Here is a 20,305-nt window from a genome sequence, read left to right as displayed (position 1 = left end):
GAAGCAGAAAAACTTAGTAGTTGGAGCAATGTAGGTGTTTTATAGTAGAGGGTCGCCGGCTCTGGGTGAGCGGTATTATATGCGGAGTCTTCCAGGGGTGTCTAAGCCTGGTTTGAAGATTTATTAATCTGCAATCGGTTGGATCTAAAGCTGGAACAGAAGGCGCTTATCTTTTCGAATCGCGTTTGCAGATCAAAGTTATATCTCAAGTGAAGTGATGTTTTGTTAATCAAATCCCAGAGGTAAGAGCACTAGTAGAAACGAAACAATTTCGAGTGACATTATCCGGTCTATATGTACACAAGACACGTAGAATCATTACGATTCCAAATGTTCGGGGGGAAGAAAAGGCCAAAACGCCGTAGTGCTTTACTCGCTCACTGCCCAATCCCCTAAACCCCCAATAGAAAGGGAAAAAAGAAAGAAAGAAAGGTAAACAGGCAGAGAATCGACATCATATCATTCAGAGCAAAAGAAACACAACGCCTGACCATGATGCTTTTGTTTTATCGACCGCAAAAGAACAAGATGAAAACCCCGTGAGGACGCAGGATCGAGAGGAGGGTGTAATGGCCCTTGATTAGGAACTCATTATGCAAGGAGGAATGAAAGAGTATGAGGGGCAGTGCAAACGCTCGGAAGCGACGTTAGTCCTATTAGAGTGGGTTACCCGCGAGCAACCCACCATGAGCGGACTGCCATGCAACAAACCCGCTTGTAGACTTGTGTTGTGCCCTTGCCCTCGGCTTCTTCTTCGAGGAACTTCTGTGCGACGAAGAGCCTGGTTCCCGCCTCTTTCTCGGTGGTGTAGCCCACCTTGGGCAGGCTGTTAGGGAAGTCAGCCCAGCGCTGTCCTAAGTGGCGTGCGACGGAGATAGAGTATATGATGTCACGGTTCTCGTATGTGTCCAGCAATTGTCGACACCGACTGAGGGTGTCGTCGATCTGCTTAGCCGAGCTTGCTTCGTTGTCATAAAGTGTAAGGAATTCTCCGACCTGGTCCCAGAAATCTAATTGGCGGCTCTGGAATTGATCTGGAGTGTTCGGGGGGTTGGCGGCATCCATGACCAGCTCCCGCGACAAGGGGTTGGAGTCCAGGTGATTCCAAGTAAGCAATGCCTCGACCACGTTCAACCGCGCGCAAGACACACAGAGATTCCAGTCTCGCCCTTGTTGTCCAGTTTCCCCGTCCGGTACCTGGCGACACAACGACATGCTTTTCCAGATAATCGAGGCTTCGAAACTCTCTAGACGAGCAAGAGTTTCACCGTCTTGAAGATCCCATTCGTTGAACGCGATGATCAAAGCTGAATAATCTGCCATAAGCTGGGCATCGGCCATGAGTAATGAGAGAGCATTCTCTGAATACCAGCGAACCTCGAGAAGCTTGTCGATGGCAGGTGCGTATGTGGCCAGGAAAACTGCCTGGATCTCCTCAAGGCGGCCAGGTGGGAGAGTTGCGACAGGGTGGGGAGGAGGAGGGGCGATTCCCCTCAAGGAGAAGAGGTCGTTGACATAGAGGTTTTTAGCTGTGGAAACAAATTGTTAGCTACCCATACACAATGCTGCAATGCGCAGATTCAGAAAACAAATTATATGAACTCACCTTTGTATGAGGGCTCTGAGCCCTGTTGACGTGGCACGCCAGTGTTCTGCATATCTGTATGATTAGATTGATGATTTGTCGCCAAAGAAGAATCAATGGAAGCTCCGTGCTCGTGTTGATCGGCAGAGGCGGTGGGCGATTCGGAGTGGAGGGAAGGTGCGAATGGTTGAGACGAAGCGGGCATGTACCCGGGAGGCGCAGAAGGATAGGAAGGATAGGAAGGTGCTGATGAGGTAGAAGGGCCTTGTGGATTGACAACCAGCGAAGGGGGAGGGTTAGGAGCTGGTTGGATAGCTGATGGTGTAGATGCTTGAGTCCGAAACACAGGATCGTAGCCCAAACATTCACGTTTACTTTTCACACAATTTCTGCAGACCGGATGTGCTTCATCACACTAACAGAGAGTCAGTACTTGAAAAAATATGCAGATATTCAAAAAACCGAATGAAAAAAAAGTTGCAGGTTGAGAGGGGGGTGGATTTAAGCGGACAAAATAAAATGGCGGGGTCTGACGGGCACAAGCGAGAGAGACTCCGCCCCGCGAAAACTACATTTGCGCTCACCTTGATTCTTCGTTTGCGACAAGTCAAACAACCGGTTTTTGTTCGTCGCTTGACTTCTTTCTTGTGTCTATTGCCTGATAACATCTTGTTCGGGTCCCCCGGGAGTTGATATCGCATTTGCGCATTCCCCATATTAGAGGGATATCCAGCCATGTATTGTCCCATAGAAGCCATCGGAGGCATATTGTTTGGGAGCGGCGATCCAATCGGTGCCTGCGGCACCTGTCCTTGGGAACCGGAATTGTGATACATGTCATTTTGTTGATAATGTTGCGGCTGTGCCTGAAACTGGTGGGTATGCGTCTGCGGTGACTGCTGGCTTCCCGGTTGTTGTGATTGAGCAGGACTATGCGAATATTGGTAACCATTCGTAGAATGATAATGAGATGCACCATTCACAGCCCCATTGTCATGTCCACCCGTAGAGTCTGCCATGCCGACGCTCGCGTCGTGATGATCTAAATGACTATCGTCACCAAAATCATGGCCATCCATTGTTGGGATATCATCGGTTCCGATTGCCGGTAAGGAATGGTCGAGAGAGGGGAGGCTTGTATCAATCGCAGGCAGAGACATATCGGGGGGCGCAGATGAACCTATTGAAGGCAACGCATCAAAGGAGTGCAATTCTGAATCATCGAAGCCGTTTGACGTGTCCATGGGTGGAAGTGATGGATCAATCGCTGGAAGTGATGACTCAACAGACGGCAAAGTCACATCTGGACCTTGTGCTGGCTGAGTGGCTTCTTCTAGCTGATACGTGCGCACATCCTGTGATGGGCCTGCGGCGGTCGAGTTTGGCTCTGCTGGCACTTCTGGTGTTCCTAGTACTTCGGATGTTGCTCGAACTTCCGGTATGGGTGGCACTTCCGGCGTTGGTAGCACTTCTGGCGGTGCTTGGTCTGCTAGTTGAGCTTGTTGTGCTGGCGCTGCCAGTTCTTGGCTTGTTGCCACGGAGGGTTGATTCGTTTCCACTGAAGACAGCTCATTATGGGCTAAAGGTTGGTCTGTCTGAACAGCTGGCGCATTCGGTTCGGTCGCAGGATTGGTGGATTCGCCAGGCGGGGCGCTCGAGTCCGTCGGCTCCGCCATATTGGAATTCACAGTCTCCAAATGAAAGTCTCGATCGGATGGGAAAATTGGTAGGTATTTTGCAAGTAGGCTTTGAAGACAAGGGCTTGAATAGAGGTCGAGTATTCCAGTATTCGAGTAGGCAAGGTCAAAGGTCGTCTGGTTTGTGGCTGAGCGAAGAAATCACACCAGGTCGAACGGATGGGGAGTTAGAAATCATTTATTCCCTATGATCTGTGGGGTCCAGCATTTGTTAGTCAAAATATTCAAACAGCAATCTCGTGAGTGTTCCGCAGCGGAGAGTGATAGAGCGCGGTAAAGCCAGAGTCCTCGGTGTCGATCATGAGCATCGCCAGGAAAGAAGCACCGTGCTAGCGCAGGGCCTCCGTTTCCACGTCTTTAAATCCAATCGGTGGATAAACCATGTGCTGGGTATAGTACTGAGTGCAAGGACTGTGCATTTGTACGAATTTCCACCTCAAGAATATAGAGACTTCGTGGCATGTCCAGATATCCTGCTAGCCAATTGAGGTTTTGTAGGTCGCATTCGCGGTGGCCGACCAGGCTCAAATACAACCATCTGTTCACAACTCCCACGGGGTCTCCGAAAAGTATCGCAAGGTAGAATCCAGCACTCAATAACCTCTTTTGACGGCAGGAATACTGGACATAATATCGCACAAGGTAGGTGAGGCTGCGGCGCGAGACGATGCGCATGTCGAAGGATTGGCAGGGCTGCGGGGATCGCGACTCTCGAATTTCCAAGACTTACCAGGTAGATAGATTTATAGAATTAGATCGACAAAAACACGAATCTCAGGGAGACTTTGCAAATGCGAGGGTCGGCGGTCAGGAAAAGCGCGAAAGAGAGGCTTAAAGGAGCTTTCCTTTCCGGCGTTGAAACTCTCCGCTTTGATTGCGAAGGAAAAAAAATTATAGTGGCAAACCTGGACCGCTTTCTACCCCAACATTGCATATCTCGAGGTTTTATACTTGTTTCAATATTATTTCTTTTTTTACCTTTATTTTATTTGTTTCCTGAATGCCTTGCTGTTATTATCCTCTAATATTAGATTTGATTAACGTAAGGTCGAATTGATATTGCACTCAGTCCTCTGGTCCAGAATGTATCCATAAACGCTGTAGATCATCCTGCGAAAAGGCGTTGGCATAATTGAACCCTACATAGCCAGAAACTCATGCTTGGGAGCTTCACGTCTGCTAATGAATAGGGTGACGCGTTTGAAGACAGGCATTTCATGCAGAAGGCTTACGCTTGCAAATGATCCTCTGGGTGAATGGGTTCGAAGTGTACATCCTGGGGAACGGACTTTCTGCCACAAGTCTTTTGTTCAAGACTCGATATATCTCGGATATCATTTGGCATGGTGAAGTCATGCCTTGTGTGTCTGTTGTTTTAAGCAACCAGTCGCAGACTTCCAGACTTGGGGTTATCGGCCAAGGTCAACGGATTGGGGTCAGATGTATCAGGCCCAACGAGGAGTTAGGGTGGTCAAGGACATGGGCTTGCATTTCAATTTGAGAAATGACAAGGAAGTTTCGCAGATATCATATCCTCTCAAGATGCGACTATTTTCTCATTGCCTTCGGCTTCCGCTTCTTGAAGACGACACCGGGCGCAGCATCTTCACCCTGCGGTTTCTCTTCAATGACTGGGTCTACTGCATATTGCGTGGACTCTTCGGTCTTGGCCACAACCGACTCATTCGTCTCTTGGATCTCTGGCTTGGGAGGAATATCTTCCGTCTTTGCGGTAGGGATAGGTTGCTGGGCGGCTGTCTCCTGGTCATCAAGCTCGACTTTCGGGACGAACGTTTTCGTCCTCTTGATATCTTTTGTGGATGCAAACAGGTCATCCAGGCCCTCTTCCTCTTGTGCACCGGGGTATTGCCTCATCCTCGAGCCCCAGCCTTTGTTGACAATAGGTTCAGGTGCATGCTCATCCCCCTCCTCTTCACCTTCAAGTTTGCGTTTGCGTATTCCGACCGACTTTGTGGGGCCTTCCAACCCCTGCTTGGCCTCGATCCTTGTCTCTGATGTCGTCTCCCAATCCCCTGCTAAGGCCATATCAGCACGGAATTCCTGGGGGACGGCGACCCCCATTGCCACAAGCTGTGCCATCTGTTTCTTTCGCTCCTCTAGGGAAGCAGGCCGTTCTGTGAATTTGGGGGCCGGCGGTGCTTTTCCTTTCGCACTGTCTTTGTCGATGGAGGCCTCGCCACTGACGGCCTGTCGCAATCGCTCGACTTCGGATTTCGCGCGTTGTGAGTCTCGTTGTTTTTGCTCGTTGTCATTGTGAATTTGTCTCAGGAAGCGCTTGAGGCTACCTTGATGTTTTGGGCTGGCTTCATGTTGGGTCTTTTCGAAGGGCGTGTCACGGATGAAGATCTTGCACTGTTTACACCAGTAGCGTGGCTGTGACGTGGTTAGCAAGTTTCTAGACAGGTAAGAACATTCACTTACTGCTGATTTCCAGAATTCAGCCATGATGGAGTGGTGAGTTCAAATAAGACCGGTAGGTGGATTGATCGAGACTTGGACCGCATTGATATTGCCGGGCAGAAAACTACGTAGTTGCCCCACTCTGTTGGCCAATCAAACAGAACTACCGTTCACCACCTAGGTACGATGTACGAGGTACAACTACCTGGACTAATTACAAAGTTGGCCCTTCTATTCGAAGGGGAGAAAAATGGGGAAAGGAGCGAAGAGAGTTCTTTAATGTGGAGAGTGAAATTCCTCTACCAAACAAAACGATGACAAGAGATCCAGTATGCTTCTTAAACTCATTTCAACCTTCAAGCTCCGCATAAAGCCATGGATATTGGAGTAGCTCCAACAAACTGATTAAGATCTCGAGCCAGCCAGATAGTTGAGCTACTACCATAACCGAGTTTGGTTGTGAGTTGATACCAGTCATTGAGAATGTCCCCCCAACGTGTGGGACAAAATCGCGTAGGATTATAGTATGGCGTAAGTTCCTCTTCGATAGCTTCGTTCACCGGAAGTATTCGTTTTGTAGCTTACCAGATATTAAATACCAGAAGCTTAGAATATCGGTATGGAAGATACAAGGGTCTTGAACTAGACCCTGGAATGGAAGTAGTGATGGTGTAATAGCGAAATTAGCCAACTCATGAAATCCTGAAATTTCAATTTTTCTTTTCTCCTTTCAATGACATTTCCGTTACTCTGGGACAAGCGCTAAGCTCCGTCGGTGTCACAAACCAGTTTGCCATCAGCCAGTACTTGATATTCCCCATCATAGGCAAAGAGGAACTCAACACCCTCTGTCACACACACTCTCCTTACTTCCTCGAATACGCCCTTCGTGCTGAGTGGAATCCGACAATTACCCTCGTTCTTAGCACTGCTAAGCTCTTTTCCCGGAATTAACTCCATCTGGTAAAGCTGAATCACCAGCTTTCGCAAGGCAGGAAAGCATTTACCCCGGAGAGCAAGTAGTCTGCGCAGCTGAGGCTCGACAGTATCAAACTCGGCATGGTCAGTCTTAGCCAGACAGAGATATTCCAAGCCGCACGGGAGAATTTCATCCAAGGAGGAGCCCAGGCCACGGTGTCTGTTGTCTAAATCCAAGAGATTACGCACGGGTATGCGCAGTTCTCGTAGCTCCGTGAAATCGACCAGGCTGCCGAACCAAGGATCAATTTCCACATCGTCCCCCGAGTAAATACCCTCATCTTCCATGCCAATGTCGTCTACCCCTCTTGTAATGCCGCAGTCGTTCAGGCGCAGCACACGCAGACTATGTTTCTGGGTAAACAACGCGGCGTGAAATCGCCTCGGCCGAAAATCTAGCCACACATCCCCGTGATTAGCAGCGTTGGAGTGCTGATACTCGAAGTATTCCAGATTGGCACACGATGAGATATACTCGATCATTCCACGTCTGCAGTTTGAATGGTCCAGAATAATCTCCCTGACTTGAGAGGATTTATGCTCCAGATTCAGAGGAATCGGAAACTCAGCATACTTCCCTTCATGTTCCTCGTGGACCCCAGCAGCACGGAACACTCTCATAGCCGGTAATTTAAAAAACGGAGCAAATCGTATGGCTGGAAAGTTTTGATAGACTGTCTCCGACATAATGGTGACCTCTTCGAGATGCGATAAAGGTGCATAACCCCAAACACGGACTGAATTACACGCTAATTGCGCGAGAGATCGTAATGTAAGATCCCAGGCATACGAATAGTGACGCATCTCAAGATATCGGAGATTCTTGAGAGATACCAAAACTAGAACAAGCCACAATTGTTCATCTCCACCTTCTAAGGCACCTTCCCATTCTGAGATATCTTCAGGGGTCGCCGTGAAGGGTTTGATAAGTTCTCGGAAGAGTTCAGGATCATAGATGCCATTCTTGTCAGCTTTACCGCAGAGGTCTGTAATTCTCAGTTCTCGGACACTAGCTCCTATCGACCGGTTAAGGCGAGCGGCATATGCCAGAGGGACTAGGCTTTCATCATTGCCAAGCGTAACTTTTGAGTAGACCTTGGCAAGCAACAGGCTTCTCCAGCTGCGACAGACCTGCAAGAGCTTACGACGATCCTTGAACTCGTCGATGGTATCTACTATCATGAGGATAATGTCGGTAGGAAGAGCTATCATGATTGTGGAGTAGGGGGTAAACGTGTATGGAATTGAGGGTGATTGGGTCAAATTGTGAGGAGGTCGCCAACGCCAAGAATTGAAGTTTGTCTCTTAGACTAACAGTGAGTAGACCGCAAGAGTCACGACTCTTCCGGTCTATTCGATTCGTGTAACTTTACGTGGCTAGATACTATCACTACGCAAAAGTGTTAACACCCCAAATTCTGCCGGTTAAATATCTACCAATACTATGAGTGGTGCTTTCATCCTAGTTTTGTGTGACATTTGTGGAATTAAAAAGAAATAGAGTTCAAGACCATGGCGATTTGGTGTTTTTAAATTTCAAAATGAAATTCGCTACGGTGAAAGTAAATGTTCAGCCATATGTGTAAAATACATTGTGTCGAGGGACCAATTCCAGGCTCACTAGCCTTCAACTAGAACACGGGTCCAGTCAAACTTCTTCCAGCGTTTTCTGAAACCGTCAACCCTGCGATCACCACGGTTCCAGCGTCCTTGTCGTTTGATAACGTCCGGCGCAACATCCAGCATTCCACCAATGATCTCTCGGGCAAATAGATCTCCACGAGGCCAGCGGTTGTTGTCTTCCACAATATGACCTAGGCCACCGTCTAGTTCAAACCAAACATGGAAGTAGGGCATCTCCTTCACGAGAGTTCGGCGGAAGGCAGACCGGCCTAACCCTTCCTTTGATTTGGCAAGGGTATCGATAAGCTTGCGGTGCTGCGACCACTCCGACTCAGCGCTGAGAATTGCTTCTTTGAAGAATGCAGGAGAGGTCTCTCCTAGGCTGTAGGGTAAAGGCACGACTTCCATGGATGCATGTCGCTTGCGCTGTGGCTGGGCTGCGTTCTCGTAGAAGATCACATCTCGACCTTGGTCGTGGTACATACGCGTGAGGCTCTTCATGAAGTTGCGGATTTCTTCCCACTCATCATCATCGCATTCCATCAGGTTAGTGCGATGTTGTATTGGTACGATGGTAGCACCTCCTTCGCTGATCTCGGGTTCGGTGGGAAGTGTGAGGAAGACCCTGGTCGCAAGGGATACCACTGGGGCAAGTGGAGGCGTGCCCTTGTCTTCGTTGTGACAAAGGGGACAGTTGTCTAATACCCGGTTCATCTTGTGGAAGTCATTGATCGTTGAATTCTTGAGGTCAATCTCAGATCGATGCACTCTTTTGGCCAGCTTGGACGCATTGTCGTCCATATACTCCAAATCGTTCTAGACACAGGTTAGCAGGAGAAACAGGGGTCATCACATATGGATCTAGGACTGACCTCGAACTTGGCATCACGGCCAATTTGATCTGCCAACCGCCGGCCCTCTCCGCCGAGTTGGCCACGGGTTTTGCGCTCTTCTCGCACCATGTCTTCAATGCTCATATCTTCGTTTGCTTCCACCTGGCCCCTTTCGCGACCTCTCTTAGTATCGACGGCTTTGACCTCATTCCTTGAGCCTGCTAGCATTGGGTTATGCATGACATCAAGGACCACGATATCGGATTCCTTGCGGTTTGACATTGCTGCCGCGGCTGTATTGTACTGTTCCTCAAGATCGGCGGCATCTGGAGCTTTTCTGAGCTTTGCCTTCATCATCTGGGCCTTCAGGCGATTCAATGCCGTCATATCGAGGTGACGGGTAGTCTGCGGGGGAGGCGCAGTGTCCAATTTCTTGCCCTGGCCTTCGGTCTTGAGTTCTTGCTCTGGATCACGAACATGTTCGAGCGGACCTCTTCGGATATCATTTTGGAGTTTCCGTTCCTGGAACAACTCCCCGCTAGGCTTATCTTTGCCCACGTAGGACTTGCCGTACGTTTTGCGCCGACCAATCTCAGTTTCCTCCTCCCGAGCGTCGTCAAAAGAACGAAGGTCTCCAAAGCGCTCGGTAGCAATATCCTCAATGGACCTGCCGCTTTCCTCCGCCTCTCTGTATACGCCTTTGAGCTTCGTCATTCTCCATTGTGATCCAGAATCCCCAAAAGTATAGTCCACCTCATGCGAGGCAGGCTCATCTTCTATTTCATCGATTGTTTTTCCATCTTTGAGATCACGTAGATGGTCATTGAGTTCCTTGTTGTGGATCTTGAGTTCGTAGTCTGCCGAAAGCATTATTGGTTTCGGCTCCTCCTGTCGCGTCGAATCCGGTCGATGAACATAATCAACGTCGAGAGCCGATGGCGCTTCCATCCAGGAATCCCGTTTGAGAGTACTGGGCTCCTCTTGTACTACTTCTTGAGGAGCAGCGGATCCTCCCTCGTCTTTGGAGTTCCGGTGACGACGTTTATGGCCATGCTCGTCTCCTTGGTCGTCGGAACGACGTGAACGCTTGTGCCGGTGGCCATCGTCATCGCGATGTCGGGACTCACGAACTCGCTCGCTGTCTCGATCGCGAGATCTGGAGGAATGCCGCCGGTGATGGTTGGTGGAACGATGGCGGTGTTGTCTCGAGCGGTCTTTGCTGCGGTCGCGATCGCGATTTCGGTCTCGATGATGTCGCCCTTCGCTTTTTTCGTGTCGCTGCTCTTTCCCCTCTGCCAATGTCTTCTCGAAATCTTCTAGAGTCATGGTGCTCCTGATATGTGAAAAAGGGGTGGAACTGAAGTAAAGGGCAAAAAGTTGGAATGACGTTGATAAAATGCCGGGCGGTCCAACCGTAGATCTTTCCCCGCGACAAAAAAAGATTTCGAGCAGAAAAAAGAAGCTTATCTTTCTTCACTTGTCTTCCACCCTTGAACAATACATTTCGGCCACAGAGGTCTCTGTATTTTGATCACTTAATCAAGTCTTTCTTCTTATAAATTACCTTCACTATGACATCTCCGGTGTCCGTGGTCTGCGTGGGCATGGCAGGTAAGGATGCTGATATGCTGATCGCCCCTCACTTATCTGCAATGATCTAATCGTCAATATTATGGGTTGAATAGGCTCAGGAAAGACTACCTTCATGCAAAGAATCAACTCCTATCTGCATGAAAAGAAGGCCGTGCCATATGTGGTCAACCTCGACCCCGCGGTGCACTCGGTTCCCTTCGAGAGCAACATCGATATTCGTGACTCCATTAATTACAAAGAAGTGATGAAACAGTACAACCTGGGTCCTAATGGAGGAATCTTGACTTCGTTAAATCTCTTCGCCACCAAGGTCGATCAAATCATCTCGCTCTTGGAGAAGCGCACCGCTCCGAACCCCGAAAACCCTTCCGTTAAGCCAATCGAACACATTCTGGTCGACACACCCGGCCAAATCGAAGTCTTTGTCTGGAGTGCATCGGGTAGTATCCTTCTCGAGACTATGGCGACATCATTCCCGACGGTCATCGCATATGTTATCGATACACCTCGCGCAAGCTCTACCAGCACCTTTATGAGCAACATGCTCTACGCATGCAGTATCTTGTACAAGACCAAGCTCCCCATGATCTTGGTTTTCAACAAGACCGACGTCAAGGATGCTGAGTTTGCCAAGGAATGGATGACTGACTTTGATGCATTTCAGCAGGCTCTGCGACAGGAGGAAGACTCAGGTGCATTTGGAGCTGAAGGCGGTGCCGGTGGCTTTGGTTCTGGCAGCGGATACATGGGATCCCTTCTGAACAGCATGAGTCTCATGTTGGAAGAATTCTATCGACACCTCAGCGTCGTTGGCGTCAGCTCAATGACCGGTGATGGCGTGGAGGAGTTCTTCGAGGCCGTGGAGACGAAGCGACAGGAGTTTGAACGCGATTACAAGCCCGAATTGGAGCGCAAGAAGAAAGAGCGGGAAGATCAAACATCATCCCAGCGGGAGCTTGAACTTGGAAAATTAATGAAAGACATGAATGTGTCTGGGTCAAGCCGGCAGCCGAGGAAACCCGCCGAAGAGCCTGAGACTGTCAGTGAAGCCGAAGATGAAGAGGATGAGATCATCAAGCGCGGGTTGGCAGATGGAGAAGACAGTGATTATGAGGACTACGTGGGCCCTAATGCTGGCAATGATGAGGGTCTTTCCCAGCGTTACCAGCAGGCTCTGTCAGGCTCCCAAAGTGCCCCAACAGAACACGACAACAGCTTCACAAGATATTTGCGCGCGAGCAATATGCAGCAATGAAAAAAATACCTCACAAGACAGCATTTGATGGATCTTAATTATTTTCAATGGGCTCTTTCGGTCTTAAGGAGTTTGTGATCTTACAGGCGCATTTCATTCATTGCATTCATCCTAGTCAATATATCAAAGTAACAAAGTAATCAAATATTATCTTGATCCACCTTTGTCTTCATCTTGGCTCGCCCTTGTCCCTTTTTGATCGAGTAAAATTGGCATGTCCCTGCGTGCGTGAAGCCCTAGGATGAAACCCTTGAAATCCTATAAGAGATTCTTTAAAGGTTAAGATGTTACGGATGTGCTCCACCTTATATATAGTTGAATATTAGGGCTGAGCTTCTGCATTTGTCTCTGGGGGGGTCATGGATTTAGAAAGAGCTCTTGTTTGCCCTTTTCTCTCTCTTCGTCTTCATAAATACCGGCGAGCAACATCACGCAAAGCTATCATGCTTACCTTTCCTTCCACCATTTTACCCTATAGAATTCCCTGTTCCTAAAATGCCTGCAGAACACAGGACTGTTCCCTGCCCGGAGATCTATGGCCCAGGCAACCTTGACGACGAGCACTTTCTTTCTGTTCCCGATGCTCGAGGAATCTTCAAAATCCTTGTCAACGCAGCTGGAAAACTTTACAGAAAAAAAACCCGCGTCTGGGACTCTGTCAAATTCAAAAATGAGTCGCGTGTCTGCTTGGCACGTGCATTGCTCTTCTGGCTTCAGTGAGTCCTTTACAGTGAAAATACAGCGTTCTCCGGACTTGTCCCCTTGTCAACTATTCCCTCCAGTCTTACTCCGCCTCTACGCCTCCAGTTCCCTTACCTATCTTACGAGAGGCAAGCATCCTCTAGCCGGCATCGAGGTTGTGGCGCTTGTTCGAATTTTCCCCGGTCCGGTAATGGGAACTACTTTGGCTGTATTGGGGGCCGACGTTATTCGCATCAACTGCAGTAGGCTTCTGGGCCTGAATCTAAGAGATGTTTATACTGTAGATTTATACTGTTTGCTGACTTCCAAATTTCTAAAATAGGTCTTGCAATTGACATTGAACGCTAGAGTGTGGACCGTCAATCTGGACCTCACCAAGGAGGAGATGTAGCTCGTCTGACGGAGCTAGTCAACGATGCGGACGTCTCCATCCAAGGCTCTCGACCGGGCTCTCTTGAAAGAAAGGGCTTTGGCTTGCACAACCTTCTAGATATGGACAGGTCGATAAAAAATACCTATGGGCCGGATGGTCCCTTCTACGAGCGACCTGGATGGCAGCAAATTGGAGACGCGGCTTTGGGAACTAGTGTTCTGTCGCCTCTTCCCATCTCGGACATGATAACAGGCCTCGTTGGAGCCCTCGGCACTTTAATGGCCCTTCGTGATTCCACTCGAAATGGAGGTTCTTACTGTGTGTTTAGTTCCCTGGTCACTGCTAGTGCTATTTTGCTTCAACAAGAAATAGAATTCTACTCACCGGAGGTGGTACAAAACAATGAGGAGATCTTTCAGTGGAGAACTTCCCAGTACGTGACGGAACTGCTCCTGGTTGTCATGGATGACCTGAAGAGGGTCTATCCGGAGTGTTTCTCTCCGGATTCGCCTATGATTACAACCTTTGAGGACGGACATTGGGACCATTTATAACTGCTCAGTCCAATAGTCAACCTCAGCGATGATTCTACGACGCCTCGTTGGACCAGTCCACCTGTGCCACGCTGTTATTACGACCGCCATAGCTCAAGATTTTGAAGGTAGCAGATTTTTGGTATACACGGTTACCATCCATTCTTCATCGATTAGTATATTCAGACCTAGGACCTAGAGGTGCGTTTGCCACTACTCTTCACTGTAAATTACTAAGTCTTTCCGAAGTCCACGGGTCTTCTCTGAGGGACGCCCACTGCTCCATTCTTGGATCTTGGGACCGACCTCGGGAGTTAACTGGAACGGGAATATCTGGTGATATGATTGGGTATACGGTACCGACACAACGGAGTGACACGGGAAGTGGGTCTAGGAAAAGCTTCAAAGAAAGACCGGATGCGGTGCGTTAGTCACGGTCGACCTGATAGGGCGCCGTACTTACCCCAGGCGTCTTCCGCTGAACTGCCCATCCCCAGGCCAGCGGGCTGTCGACCCTGTACATCCTGAAAGGGCTGATGGACCGACCGAATCAAGCACGCTCCGAGGGTTCACCAGCAAAGAAGCCCTGCGAGGTGTGTTTGATCTGATTGGCGGCACCAACACAGGCGGGTGGGTTGATGCGGTCCGTGTTCTAAAGCCGGATGGCTGATAGATGTAGATTAATCGCGATTATGTTAGGTCGATTGGAAATGGTTGTCGACGAGTGTATTATGGCATATATCAATTTAATAAAAATGATTTTTGGCAAGATTAAGTCCCGATTCGATGCCAGCAAGCTCGAGGGTGCAATCAATGAAGTCATCAACAATTGCGGAGCTAAGCCGACGGATTTGGTTCCACAGGGTGTTTGCTGTCAAGCTCAATCCCTGTGATCCTGCGGGAGCCACATCAGATGTCAAGATACAATACAACATATACTCACTATCTTTGTTTCTGACGCGAGAGAAAAAAAAGAAAAACAAGAGAAGAAACACAGTAACATCCCCTCCCCACCCACCACACAAGCGTCAGTACAGGATTGCTCCAATCAGACTTGGAATGACCTATATCATAACCCAGATCGGGTAGAAGGACACAATGGCAATTCCATCCGGTTACGAACATTTCTGAACTAAAGCCGACACACTGTTAGGTGTGTAGGTTCAATTCCCGTGCTAGTTACCTGAGGCAACCGTCTCCTCCAGTTCAGAATCTTCCTCCGAACCGCTATCATCGCTATCATCTGGGTCCGAGATGCCCTCCTCGCCCTTGGGACAGCCGTGGAGCGTCCAGCGCTTGAACTTCTCACACATCTTCTTCGTCCAGAGCGGGTGGTCTGGATCGGGGTTATGCTGGGTATGCGGGTACATCTGCAAGGGCATGCGCCCGGTCACGGTAGCATAGTAGATATTATGATGGTGGTAAGCCACGTCTTCGTACTGCTGCAGGTTATACCCGTACTCGCTCTGCATGCACGCCTTGTCCTGGTCCTTGAAGAAGCCCTGGATGGTGCCGAACCAGGTGACGTTGTTGGGCCCGATATCCTTGCTGGCCGGATGGCTATACTGGGTTTGGCGGTAGATATTGAAATCCTGGACGGCGAGGTAAGGGTAGTTGTTGTTGTCTCGGATGATCTTGTCGATGGAGAGCAGGCTGGTGTCCTGGTCAGTGCGCTCAAGATCGTACCAGGCCCGGTTGAAAGGGTAGCCCATCCCGCGGGGATCAGGGTACGTCGTGTTTTTGTCGGCGTCCGGGTCATCGTCCTTGCTACCGCCCTTCTTGGCTGCCCCGCAGAAACTGTGCGACGGGCTCCAGACTTTTTCATCAATCGCGTCGTCCGTCGCCATGCAGAAGGCGACAAACGGCATCCCCTCCGGTCTGCCCGCCGGCAGCATCAGGTTCTGCGGCCATCCACAGCGACACCAGGTCCGGGTCCCGTAGTCGGCATCGACCTCGCTGTAATTGGCCATCTTGCGGGCGACCGACGAGTCCTTGTCAAGACGCGTGACCTCGATGGAGTCCAAATCGGGCGGAAGCTTGACGGTGACCTTGTCCATCTCAATCCAGTGATGGTAGTCATTCACGAGCTCTTTGGGGGCAATGAAGAAGCGTAGGGTGACCACTTGCGCGCGTTTGTGCTTCCTCTTGCCACGGGAGCTTCGGGAGAGGTGGTGGATTTTCACGCTCCATTCGTACGGCTCATGGTCTAATTTCGCCTTGCTCTCGAGGAGATCAACGGCAGGGGCCCCCATATAGGAGGTCGCGCCACCCCACGTATAGAGAGGATTCGTCTCGTCCTGGGGCCGGATGATCAGCCCGGACAGTCTCACCGCCGCGCCGTGCTCCTTGATGTCTTGCACGTAATTGTTTGCCACCAGCCGCCGGAACTCCTGCATATGCTTGTACCAGGGAAAGAAACACGGGTCGCGGATAGCGCCGAAGTTGGAGATCATGAGGCCGTACGGGGTCCCATAATCTCCATTCTCCGGGTCACCCTTGTGGTACGAGATCTCCGCCATCTTCCCCAGCCCGTAGTTGTGCAGGGTCAACCCGTAGACCTCGTCGTCGACCTCGTAGCCGTCAGGCAAAGGATCGAAGAACTTGTACTGCGCGTCGAGTAGACCCCCGATGTAGTTCATCGCGTTGTCCCCGGTTAGACAGAGCGTTCCCGGCTGTCCGATCCGGATCTTCCGCCCATTATTATCGTACACGTAGTCCCCGTTCTCATCCTTCTGGAACTTGGCCGTCTTCACCGTGCGGTCCTTGATCGCCGCGTAGATGTTGTCGCGCCAGGTTTCCATCGCCGCGACGCCGATCGTCACGCCTTCCACCGTGGCCATATCCGGGCTGTGCACGCGATACCACCGCGTGTAGGGTGGGTAGCCGCCATAGTACTCCTGGAGGGCGGGGAGCGGCTGATAGCCGTACTCGAGGTAGTCGTCGTACATGTTCCAGGCGCGCACTAGCGGCAGGTTCCAGCACAAGCCTTCCACCTCGTAGCGGGCGACCATCTGCGAGTGGGTGTAGAGGAAGATCTCCCCCTGTCGGTCAATTGTGCGGGTATTCACCTTGTTGTTGCCGCCCGCGCCGCGGTACACTATATGCCAGTGGTAGTGCGAATCGTTCAGGTCGTAGTCGTCGCGCCAGTAGGACAGCAGTGCCGCGCCCTGCAGGGTATCGGCGGTCACCACCTCGCCCGCCACGACCGCCCTGGTGGGGATCGCCGAGTCGGCGGGGTGGAGCTCTGGGCGCTGTTTGCGGAAGACGGCGTGGTCCTTCAGCGATGGCGCGGGGATGCGCCGCTCCTGCGCGTCCTTCGAGTGGGTCAGAAAGAGGGCGAGCGCCTCGCGCACCATCTCCGGGTTGATCTCCTTATCCTCCTCGAGCAGCTGCTTGGCCTTATGGATCCCGTCCTCCACCTTAGGCCCCGCTGCCTTGAGGTCCGCGTGGACATCCTGGACTTTACCCTCGTGGTGGTGGCTGATGTGGTAGAACGGCTTGTGGTCATTCTTCTTCTCGGGGGTCGTGAAGACGTGCTTGACGTGGTCCGTGAGATAGGGTTTGGCTGGAGCCTTCTCAGATCCCGACACGGGGCACTTTCTAGCATTCTCACTCTATAGAATATGTTTTTGGGTTAGCGAATCAGTGGCGAAAATATTGTCATGGAAATGATATTGAGATATTGAGTCAAGGGTTTGTCTTCGTATGGGTGGGATGATGATGCTGAAAACAATAGTACGCGTGGTTGGTCAGAGAAATGAAGATTGAAGTAGAGGGACGGAAGCTCGGGAGAGGAGAAACAAGAATATGAAGTAGCGACTTCTTTTAGGTGCTTGGGTGCCTCAGTACCAACCTTCTCTGTGTCGGTCGACATTTTGCCTGGAAAGCTGGCTGGATATTGTTTCCGCGATCAGGGAAAGGGTGAGGTATAAGAGGCCGTCGTCATGCAATGAACTCTAGCTGGAAGAGCGATCTTGTGCTGAGAAAGGTCATCTAAATAGCTCTTCGATGCTGTTCATGAAGTATTTAGTAAACAGACTCCGGATACCTCCGGATACTGATGCAATGGAAGCTTCGCCGGTTACCGTAAGACTAAGAGTCATCCACCGATCGAGATAGACATTGTGGATCTCTATGTTAATGTTGTATGTTTCCTCCGATAGCCGAAACATCTTTGCACCAAAGCTAGATCAAAGGCCACACCTCAATTATACGGATTGAGTAGTCGTAGTCTCATTGTAATCCATATTATGTGGTGATGATTGGTCCATCTCTGTTCCTGTGCCGTCCATCAAATCGATCCAATAAACTGAATGATGTAAATACTATATTCTCGTCATCGGAGCATGTTGCATCGGCATTGGCAACGTTGTAATGGGCTCGAGTATAGGACGTAACGGTGTTCAAAGCTCTGTTGTGGATGAGAAAGTGGTGATTACCAGTAGACTAGATACGCTCATGTACCATGCACCGATCTGCGACCTTTCGTGGGGCGGCCACTGCTTAAAATTTGTCCCTTGCAGATGCCGTCGAGGGAGTATGATGAGCCCGTATGGAAAATGAATATGGAAAATGAATTCGCGGTCGTTACTGACACAGCTATGCACGGGCCACAACTGGCTATCCACTTAGGCGAAGAAAACCGGCTTCCGCTACGACGATATATGCGAGTGCGGCGCACAAGAGACAGTCGCCCATGTATTGGTGGTTTGCGCGAGGCTAGGAGAGCTACAGGCGGAGTTGAGATGGCAATGTGGGGACTACCCTAGAGAGACAGGTTCATCGATGGGCAACCCAGGGGTAACATTGATCGATGCTGGAGAATTTGACAAAACGATGAGGCGTACTGCATCATACGTGAGGGGTCATAAGAGGGCTACCGTAGGATAATTTCTGGCGCAACGCCATTTCCAATAGGCGCGCCATTGCTCAGGTATCACGTTGAGGAGGTAAGGTAGGTTCGATCCGTGCCGACGGGAAGAGGAATGCGGCTCTGGAGAACTCAAATGAAGGTTCCAAGATTGGAAACGATATATGACGCCACCAATGCGGGGACATAGGGGCCAGGGTTACTTTCGGATTTAATGCAATGCATTGCGGCCTTAGTACCTTAATTTAGCCTTAGTTACTCAAACTCTTTGATTAACTAGCCTACCATTTTTGGTTTGAATTCATATTCCCAACTTCTACAGGCACCCTTCGTTTCCCATTTGCTCCTCGGTTTCGGGGAATCCAGCTTGGCATTGCAGGGCACTTTCCATCGCATTAGTTTCTCGGCAATGCGATAAGGCAAAATACAGTACGCCTTTTATTGGTGAATTGACACCGCGTCGCAGGATAAGAATTTTAGGCATAATAGGCACACGAACTTTCGAAAAAAAAACCCAAGCAACCGCCAGTCACTTCTTGGCTCAAACGATGATCCATGGCCAACTCATGTAGTACCGACTTGCCAAAGAGGTGGTGTCATATCCACATCTCGCCATGCTCATTTGCTCCCCCTCCCCACATGGAGACAGAGGTCAAGGGGCAGGAAAAGCCGCAAAGAAGACACCCAAGCAAGCGTTTTGTCAACATTCCGGGGGAACGTAATCTCTACGGGAATTAACTGCCGGTTTCGAACTCTACAGAGAGTGGGGACCCGGCCACAGCCTCCGTCTTATTCGTGCAACCTACTCTGCGATCAGGGTAATTGGATGTTACACTATCTCGGAAGAGTTCCTGGCGAGACTTGTGTCTTTCACTTGCTGTATCGGAAGCTTGGAGAAACACCTCCCTATTTCAAGTTTGGAACTGGGCACTGAATGAGCTTGAGGACTCAGCAAGAGCAAAGGGAAAAGCCGACTTGTTGTAATAATGATTTTCCCGTGGGGTTTCTGATAATCTAAATTCTACGGAGATTCAACCAGTATTTATAGCTCGTCTTTGCAAGTAGAAGGTGGCATTCAGCGCCCCTAGGATCACTAGCTTTGACGCACGTAACTCTACAATGCATACAGTCCGTCCTAGGAGCAATATACACGATGATGTACTGCCAATTTTTAACCTTCCGCTAGATGAGTATTAGTGGCTGTCAGAGTTAAGCATATATAGTTGTTTGGGTGTTTAGCCGCTGACCAAATATTGTGCCTTTTTTAGCGTGTTAGCCTAGTGGTAAACCCCAAACAACCGTGCTCCTTAGAAGTAGCTGTGATTACTCCTAGGTACTATTCACTCCCATTTCATAGTCGAGGACTCGTGTGCCGGGGCACTAGGGGCCCGGGCGTGAACTCTACCTACCTATACAGGTATGAGGCTTAGAGGTCACTAGTAGTTATATAATAATACCTTTCGAAGAAAAAAAATGAGAGTTTGTTGTCCAGCACCCATCATATACTACTCCATAGGTGCCCCTGCTAGGTGTACATCCGCCAAACCGACCTCCAGAGGTCCCGAGGTCCACTCTTCTGGCCGTCCATCCCTTTCAAGTCCTCGGAAGTTCGTACTTGCGATAAATCCCGTGGAGAGGATGCCACATCAGCTCATCCCACAACCCCAACCCACAGTCGGTCTGCAGCTGCGTATCAAGCCTGCCGTCAGCGTAAGGTTAGTTGCAGCTTGGCTGTCTTATTAATAAGCACTGCTCCAGGCTGTTCGCAGATCAAAATCCAGCTGGCTTAGGATAAATTTCGTCACAGTCGACCTTATCCCAACTTGAGAGTATACTTTAGAG

General features: G+C 50.0%; 8 protein-coding genes across 8 annotated transcripts; 3 read left to right on the top strand and 5 right to left on the bottom strand.

Annotated features, from left to right (window-relative positions):
• Window positions 1-666: 666 nt before the first annotated feature.
• N7537_007776 (putative C6 finger domain protein) lies at window positions 667-3,261 on the bottom strand (the record flags this gene model as incomplete). Its single annotated transcript, XM_056898831.1, has 3 exons — window positions 667-1,529; window positions 1,607-2,000; window positions 2,170-3,261. 3 exons carry the CDS (start codon window positions 3,259-3,261, stop codon window positions 667-669), a joined length of 2,349 nt encoding a protein of 782 aa, XP_056750907.1.
• Window positions 3,262-4,830: 1,569 nt separating this feature from the next.
• On the bottom strand, window positions 4,831-5,748 carry N7537_007775 (putative formin binding protein; the record flags this gene model as incomplete). Its single annotated transcript, XM_056898830.1, has 2 exons — window positions 4,831-5,676; window positions 5,725-5,748. The coding sequence occupies 2 exons, from the start codon at window positions 5,746-5,748 to the stop codon at window positions 4,831-4,833; spliced, it is 870 nt and encodes a 289-aa protein (XP_056750906.1).
• A 717-nt stretch (window positions 5,749-6,465) lies between these two features.
• N7537_007774 (F-box protein) lies at window positions 6,466-7,893 on the bottom strand (the record flags this gene model as incomplete). Its single annotated transcript, XM_056898829.1, has 1 exon — window positions 6,466-7,893. The coding sequence occupies one exon, from the start codon at window positions 7,891-7,893 to the stop codon at window positions 6,466-6,468; it is 1,428 nt and encodes a 475-aa protein (XP_056750905.1).
• A 408-nt stretch (window positions 7,894-8,301) lies between these two features.
• N7537_007773 (putative cell cycle control protein (Cwf19)) lies at window positions 8,302-10,463 on the bottom strand (the record flags this gene model as incomplete). The annotated part of the gene is made up of 2 exons (XM_056898828.1): window positions 8,302-9,120; window positions 9,177-10,463. The coding sequence occupies 2 exons, from the start codon at window positions 10,461-10,463 to the stop codon at window positions 8,302-8,304; spliced, it is 2,106 nt and encodes a 701-aa protein (XP_056750904.1).
• Window positions 10,464-10,597: 134 nt separating this feature from the next.
• N7537_007772 (putative ATP binding protein) lies at window positions 10,598-11,985 on the top strand (the record flags this gene model as incomplete). Its single annotated transcript, XM_056898827.1, has 2 exons — window positions 10,598-10,748; window positions 10,823-11,985. The coding sequence occupies exons 1-2, from the start codon at window positions 10,709-10,711 to the stop codon at window positions 11,983-11,985; spliced, it is 1,203 nt and encodes a 400-aa protein (XP_056750903.1). The 5' UTR covers window positions 10,598-10,708.
• Window positions 11,986-12,480: 495 nt separating this feature from the next.
• Window positions 12,481-13,614, top strand: N7537_007771 (uncharacterized protein; the record flags this gene model as incomplete). Its single annotated transcript, XM_056898826.1, has 3 exons — window positions 12,481-12,701; window positions 12,793-12,967; window positions 13,036-13,614. 3 exons carry the CDS (start codon window positions 12,481-12,483, stop codon window positions 13,612-13,614), a joined length of 975 nt encoding a protein of 324 aa, XP_056750902.1.
• Window positions 13,615-14,010: 396 nt separating this feature from the next.
• Window positions 14,011-14,486, top strand: N7537_007770 (phospholipase patatin family protein; the record flags this gene model as incomplete). The annotated part of the gene is made up of 3 exons (XM_056898825.1): window positions 14,011-14,015; window positions 14,062-14,223; window positions 14,273-14,486. The coding sequence occupies 3 exons, from the start codon at window positions 14,011-14,013 to the stop codon at window positions 14,484-14,486; spliced, it is 381 nt and encodes a 126-aa protein (XP_056750901.1).
• A 282-nt stretch (window positions 14,487-14,768) lies between these two features.
• On the bottom strand, window positions 14,769-17,467 carry N7537_007769 (uncharacterized protein; the record flags this gene model as incomplete). The annotated part of the gene is made up of 2 exons (XM_056898824.1): window positions 14,769-17,207; window positions 17,333-17,467. 2 exons carry the CDS (start codon window positions 17,465-17,467, stop codon window positions 14,769-14,771), a joined length of 2,574 nt encoding a protein of 857 aa, XP_056750900.1.
• Window positions 17,468-20,305: the final 2,838 nt, after the last annotated feature.

Source organism: Penicillium hordei (assembly GCF_028827395.1).
Source record: "Penicillium hordei strain IBT 12815 chromosome Unknown utg000004l_segment0_segment0, whole genome shotgun sequence".
Taxonomy (NCBI): Eukaryota; Fungi; Ascomycota; class Eurotiomycetes; order Eurotiales; family Aspergillaceae; genus Penicillium; species Penicillium hordei.
This window is presented reverse-complemented; position numbering and strand designations above follow the sequence as displayed.